The sequence below is a fragment of the Prosopis cineraria genome, unplaced genomic scaffold, assembly GCF_029017545.1.
Source record: "Prosopis cineraria cultivar Desert tree isolate PC_DT_omini unplaced genomic scaffold, ASM2901754v1 PC10, whole genome shotgun sequence".
Classification (NCBI taxonomy): Eukaryota; Viridiplantae; Streptophyta; class Magnoliopsida; order Fabales; family Fabaceae; genus Prosopis; species Prosopis cineraria.
In genome coordinates this window covers 9,540,526-9,547,561 of record NW_026555341.1, presented here as the reverse complement: position 1 = coordinate 9,547,561, position 7,036 = coordinate 9,540,526, and the positions used below count along the sequence as shown (strand labels likewise).

The window sequence follows — 7,036 nt, the reverse complement described above, 5'->3', positions numbered from 1 at the left end:
TAATTTTTATTAACACTCAAATGAATATTTATTAATAAAAAATTAATTTAAATTAATAAATATTCATTTAATTTTTTATTAGTATAAATTTTTTTCAACAATTTTTAATTGATATTTTTTCTATTAAAAATTAAATTAACTTACTTAATTGAACTAATAAATATTTTAATTAATTTAATAAAATATTTTATTCATAAGTTATGATTGATTTTATTATAGTTTGATTGTAATTTTAACAACTAACTTTTGAATTAATATCTTAGTCATGTCACAATCAATTAAGTTTTTAATATCTTATATTACCCCCTGGTTGTTGGCGCCTTGGCGGTGGTGTTGGTGCAGATTTTTCTAATTTGACTCAATTATTATGTAGCACTCACAGGAACCGGCGCGTGCATCGTTAATGTGGGCTCTGTCGCGGTCCCACAAGGCCACTAGTGGAGTGCCTCTCCGTCTTGGTCATCACGAGCTCGCGACCAGGTTTTAACTTGTATAAAAAGACCTTTGACCACAGAGATTCAGCGCACAAAATAAGATAAATCCATTGAACTCTTTAGGTGCGGCGAGATTAATAGCGAGGGACCCATCTCAACGAGGCCACTCGAGCGCCCTCTCACGCTGTTCCTCTCCCTCCTTCCACCACCTTCTTTTACTTTCTGACCTGAGCTCAGACGCTTCAAGAAGCTTTATCTTTTGGAACTTAAAAGGCAAAGAAGCTGGAAAGCAAGAGCTCCTTATATTGTAAAGTTCTGAATGGATTTGCTATTGTCGCTGTCCTCAGGTACACATTGCCCTCCCTCCTCTCTTTCTCTCCCTCTCTAAACTTTTCAGTTTCTGTCACTGAAATTTGGACATTTGTTCAAAAGGGTATTTTCCGAAGTGCTTTCAGCTGAAGATTTTGACTTTTGAGTGATTTATTTCAGATTTATTCTTTTGATAATAAGTTGTCTGACTCGTCTATTTTCCACACATGACCAATGCGAATGAGTTTTCCATCCTCCAAGCCTTAACAATTTTATATATCGTTTTTTTTTTTTTGGTTGGACTGGAATTTAATTCAGCGTTTTAATTTTTTGTTTGGAAGTCATACTTTGAAACGATAATTTGATTTCGTTTAATTTCAATCGGTTTTGCTCAATACTGTTCTCTGCATGTAATAAAGAGATTCAACGGTGAAAACATTCAACGTTTGATTGCGGCTGATTGGTGGCTATGACTGAGTCTACATGAAAGGCACTCTCCTGAATCCTCTTTGAATTCAGCCTTAAGATTTTCTCTGCTTCAAAAGCAGTTAAAGCTTACAACAAGTTGCAAGGACATAATTGGAATGTGAGGCTTTGGCGCAAGCATATAGGATCTGAAGTTTAAGTGGTGCCAATTATTTTGTCAGCTGAAATGGATCGAAATGGGGGAGAGAGTTGGAGGGAAGTGATGAAGAAGATGCTTCCTCCTGGAGCTTCTCTGCCTGATGAAGCTTCTGATCTTGACTACTCCATAGCCATAGAATATCAGGGTCCACCAGTTTCATTTGAAGTGCCAACAGTTGATCCTCTTGATATGAATTCTCGAGGAGTTCCACTTTCTGGATCACAATCTATTTCTCGTGTGAGGCCTCAGGTGATTGAGCCAATTCCTCTGCCAGTGTCTCGTATTGCCGGTGTTACAGGTTCTCCTAATCAAAGTCCTAGGATGTCAGGAAGTTCAGAATCTGCGGTGTCTGTCTTGCAAAATCCTGACTTTTCTTCAGCGTCAGCCTCACCTGGTTCAGCTCATAATCCTCCTAGGCAAGTGATAAACGAATCAAAGAGGGCGCATGTTGTCACTTTTAATACTGTTGATAGATCTCAAAGGAAGGAAGCTGAAGTTATGGAGCCAGTTTATCCAGAATATGTGTGGGTTTCAAAGGAAAGGAAGAAAAAGAAATTCAGAGTTTGTTATAGATGTGGAAAAGGGAAGTGGGAAACTAAGGAATCTTGCCTAGTTTGTGATGCCAAGTATTGTAGCATTTGTGTTCTCAGGGCCATGGGATCAATGCCAGAAGGACGCAAATGTGTAACTTGCATTGGTCAGCCTATTGATGAATCAAAGCGTATGAAATTAGGTAAACATTCAAGAGTATTATCTCGACTTCTTGTTCCTCTAGAAGTTAAGCAAATTATGAGAGCAGAGAAAGAATGCTCTGCCAATCAGCTTAGGCCAGAGCAGCTGATGGTTAATGGATTCCCACTGAAGCCCGAGGAGATGGCAGAATTACTTGGGTGTCCCTTACCTCCACGGAAGCTGAAGCCTGGTAGATATTGGTATGACAAAGAATCTGGTCTCTGGGGAAAGGTGATGATGGGTCAATATGGTTCAACAATATTATTCCATTTGTTATCGAAGAACAGTGGTTTTAATGCATTCTTATATTTAATTAACAGGAAGGGGAAAAACCTGACAAGATAATAAGTTCAAACTTGAACTTCACCGGGAAACTTAGCGCTGATGCTAGTAATGGAAACACACAAGTTTACATCAATGGTCGAGAGATTACAAAGCTTGAATTGAGGATACTGAAGGTAAGCAGGTCCCTTTCTTTAAATTTATTTGTGTTTACTATATCAGCTGTAACTAGTTGGATTATGCAGTCCAACTTATGGTACACTTATTAGGAGTTGAGGTGAAAGGGGTGAAAATTAACATGTTCAAACACTCTGAACTTTCACCCGCTTTCCCTTCATTTGCACCTTTACCAAGTGAGTCCTTGGGGGAAAACGTCCAAATAGCCCAATATGCAAACTTCAGGCTGAAGCTGTTTTCTACAGCCCAAAGACATCTCTAATTTTGGATGATCCTTAGAATTTTTCATGAACTTCTCCAATCAGTGATTGACTGCTGGATGATAGGCAGTATTGATGAAAAGCCTGCTTAATTGGATTTAGTCATGTAATCATAAGAATAACATTGTTTTTTGAACTTTCAGCTGGCAAATGTACAGTGTCCACGTGATACCCACTTTTGGGTTTATGATGATGGTCGTTATGAGGAAGAAGGTCAGAATAATATCAGAGGAAACATTTGGGAGAAGGTATTTACTTCAATCTCGTGCCAGGGACTTCGAAATCTTGAGGTTCTGGAACACTAATGAATTATCATTTTGGCCTTTTCCTACACAGGCTTCAACAAGATTTGTTTGTACCCTGCTCTCTTTACCCTTTCCCCATGGAAAGCCTCATGAACCAAGAGATGAGATCAATAATTATTCTACAGTTCCAAAACATCTAGAACAGAAAAAAGTTCCAAAGCTTCTTCTTCTTGGACTTCAAGGATCAGGAACTAGCACTATCTTTAAGCAGGTATGGCTTAGAAATGTTTCAGATGGCTGGTACTGAGGTCACCAATTATGTAAGCACTTGATATGTTTCACTGAATCTGAAGAGTAACTGATGCAGACGAATGAGAGCATAGTTTATTTTATCCTTTCCTTAGTTTCTTTCAAAATTGGGAGGTTTGAGGGTTGGAGTTGACATCCAACTGACTAGAAATCATGGCCACTTATAAAACCGCACTTCATTTATACCAATGATATTAAATTGATCTCCCTATCTGGTCTTAATTTAGGCAAATGGTAGAGCAATGCATTTTTAGGGGTTTGGAAAAGCATGATGAACATGAGAACAGCATGAAATAGTGGAAGAAACTAAACAGTCCTTTTTTTCCCTTGAAAAAAGAAATTTGCTTTTCAGATATCTTTTTTTCTTTCCTCTATGACACTCAATTTTTGAGTTCCTGAGCAGGCCAAATTCTTGTATGGGAGCAGATTTACTGAAGAAGAGCTACAGGATGTCAAACTGATGATCCAGAGTAATATGTACAAATATCTTAGCATTTTGCTTGATGGAAGAGAGCGCTTTGAGGAGGAGGCTCTTTCTGAAATGAATGCACAAAATTCTTTTGGTCAAACTGTGAGACAAGGTAATTTTTAATGCAGTAGCATCTTTTTGGTCGAGTTCCCACTTCACTGGTTCATTGTCTAGCTAACATGAAGCCTTGCATAAAGAGATGTTACAGACTTGTGGCACTTAGCTTACCATCATGTACATACTCTTCCTTAGTTATTGCATTAGTTAATGTCTGTGTTTCTCTAGCTTCTCGACACAGAACATGGAACTACAGGGGAAAGTTGACCAATTGAGTCTGTTATTTATGGCTTGATTCATTAGATTATCATTTATTGGGAAAATTTAAACAGGGAGCTGGTCATGGAGATATTATTTGGTCCTTGTAGGGGTAAGGCAAGGGGGTTTCAAATTCTCTTAGAGTGAAAACGAAGCATTTATTGTTATTTATATTTGCAATTGCAGTATTTACTTACTTTTTTCAAAATACAAATTAACTCAACAATTTTGTCCAAGACATGACTGCTCTGGTACAAATTTCATGTGCAATGTAGAGATTTTAGCTGGTGGTTTTTCTGAGTATTAGTCTGGCGCTTGCAAATTGTGTTGATATAAATAAAGACCATGATCAAGATTTGTGGTAATTTAGTGCTGATGGCATCAAACTGCTTCCTGAATACTATCTGATTGCAATCTTTTTCAGTTGGGAACAGTGAATCAAATGAAACTAGTCTATGCATCTATTCCCTCAACTCAAGGCTGAAGCATTTCTCTGATTGGCTCCTGGATATTATAGCTACCGGGGATTTAGATGCATTCTTCCCAGCAGCCACACGTGAGTATGCACCATTAGTTGAAGAAGTGTGGAAGGATCCAGCAATACAAGAAACCTATAAAAGAAAAGATGAGCTTCATTTTCTTCCAGATGTGTCAGAGTATTTCTTAAGCCGGGTAATTGCTCATCCCTGGAACTATCTCATTTGATTTTGTTATATATTAATTTGTTAGGTTTCTGGTAACCAAAAATTTCCATGAGCCATCAGTTTTTATTCTTGCCCATTTTTAATAATTTTTTAAGTTGTTCTGAGCCAACTTGTTGACTTTTTTTGTGTGTTCAATATTCACAATTTTTTTTTCCAGCAAGATAACTAAGTTGTGCAGTTTGGTGAAAATATTTCATTGGTTTTAGCTTAGCATTGCATGTATATCTCAATGTGATAGACCTGCTATTATGTTAGATTTGCTGGATTGGTGGAAAATGGAAGAGAGAACATTTATGTGTATAATTAGGTTGTGCATGGCAGGAGGAAAATGACATGTAGATATTGATTAGATCACTTGTTATAGAAATTGTTGGTATCTAGATTTATTAATTATATCAGATATATAATGACAATGTGGGATGTATCTTGTGTACAGTCTATCCAAAGAGTTGATTGTTGGTGGAGCACAACCGTTTAATGTGATTTATGTAACCAACCCCACTTATAATTAGTGGGATAAGCTTGTTGTTTATTGTTGATAGATCACTTGCTCTTTGTCTTTCAGGCCATTGAGATATCTAGCAATGAATACGACCCTTCTGAAAGAGACATCATTTATGCAGAAGGGGTTACTCAAGGTAATGGTTTAGCTTGCATAGAATTCTCACTTGATGACCGTAGCCCAATGTCTGAAGTTTACACGGAAAATATGGAAACTCAGCCACCGCCTCAGCCAAGTAAGTTGTATTGGTGTTTTTTTTTTATATTTTTGATAACCTCATTCTAGTGTGGGATAACCTCTTTTGCCTTTCCACTCTTTTGTGAGAGCATCAAGGGGAAAAAAAATAGATGATTCAAGAGTCATTCAGTGCAAGGAATGTAAAAGACTGATACTTGCATCTAAAATTTTGGGCAACTCTTTGTCTTTAGGTACAATTAATAAGAGTAAATACCAAGGGAATGAATGAAGGATGTAAGTGGGTTGAAATGTTTTGAAGATGTCGAGCCGGTTTTCTGTGTTGCCCTGAGTGACTATGATCAGCTGTGGCTTGCCCCAGACAGTGAATGGCAGTGGAAGCCTTCTGCAAAAAACAAGATGTTACAGAGCAAAGAGCTATTTGAGACAATGGTCAGACACCCTTGCTTCAAAGACTGCCCTTTTGTATTGATTCTGAACAAGTATGATATTTTTGGGAAAAGGTAAATAGGGTTCCTCTATCTGCCTGTGAATGGTTCAATGACTATAGTCCTGTGATTGCTCATCACACTAGCCAGTCCCTGGCACATCAGGCTTACTTCTATATTGCCATGAAATTCAAAGACCTTATGCTTCCCTCACTGGCCGAAAGCCTTTTCGTGTGGCAAGGCCGGGCAAGGGACCGTGTGACAGTCGATGAGGCTTTCAAGTACATTAGAGAGGGTTCCTATAAATGGGATGAGGAAAAAAAACAGAGGAGAATTACTATGGTCCACCTGAAGATTCATTTACAGTACCACAGACATAAGCTCTCTCCTTATATCAGACCAGAGTGATGTTCATGAGATGTATTATTTGCCATTGTTAAGGTAAAAGAGGCAAATGTAGCATGATGCCGCTAGCTTGTATTCTCTTCTCTGTATTCTTTTATCTCTTTTGAAATGAATGAAAGGTGTTTATGATCTTGGAAGATGTCTTTGAATCACCTTTTTACTGTTCAGCGTGAGGAGGCTCAGTAAATGGCTCTCATTTTTTAGAAAACTATAGAAAGGATGAAAGCTTTAATAAAGGTGTCACGCTGAATGGAGTAAAGCAAAATCAGAATCATAAAGTTAAAGCTTTAACTGCAGTAATAATTATTTCATTTTTTGCAAGAGAACCTTTAATCCGCAGCTTATTTTTTATATTAGCATATGAATTTTTAATCATTAAGAAAAACATTATTGAAATTTTAAACTCAAATGAAATTATTAACCTTTAGTTAATATTTAAAACAAGCTTATTTGAAAATCAAATAATTGGACTGATACAACTGATGCAAAGTCTCAATATTGCCCTATTCGTTCTTGCTATTAATTTGACTATAATTATATATGGTTCTTGTGCCTTGTATGAAACAAATTGGTAAATAAATTATGTTGTTTGTATCTTATCTGATGGGATTTTTTTTTTTTTTTAAAGGAACGGGGTCAAGTGTT

General features: G+C 37.1%; 1 protein-coding gene across 1 annotated transcript; it reads left to right on the top strand.

Annotated features, from left to right (window-relative positions):
* The first annotated feature begins 543 nt into the window (after positions 1-543).
* On the top strand, positions 544-6,394 carry LOC129322073 (extra-large guanine nucleotide-binding protein 3-like). Its single transcript, XM_054968109.1, has 10 exons — positions 544-781; positions 1,163-2,331; positions 2,421-2,558; positions 2,963-3,067; positions 3,156-3,335; positions 3,777-3,954; positions 4,582-4,829; positions 5,427-5,598; positions 5,860-5,990; positions 6,062-6,394. Exons 2-10 carry the CDS (start codon positions 1,396-1,398, stop codon positions 6,392-6,394), a joined length of 2,421 nt encoding a protein of 806 aa, XP_054824084.1. The 5' UTR covers positions 544-781; positions 1,163-1,395.
* The last annotated feature ends 642 nt before the right edge of the window (positions 6,395-7,036 follow it).

Excerpts from the sequence above, each read along its gene's own strand:
- LOC129322073 (XM_054968109.1), top strand. The coding sequence starts at position 1,396 with ATGGATCGAAATGGGGGAGAGAGTTGGAGGGAAGTGATGAAGAAGATG. Across the intron at positions 3,955-4,581 it reads TGGTCAAACTGTGAGACAAG|TTGGGAACAGTGAATCAAAT; the intron begins GTAATTTTTAAT and ends AATCTTTTTCAG. Across the intron at positions 5,599-5,859 it reads TCAGCCACCGCCTCAGCCAA|ATGTCGAGCCGGTTTTCTGT; the intron begins GTAAGTTGTATT and ends AATGTTTTGAAG.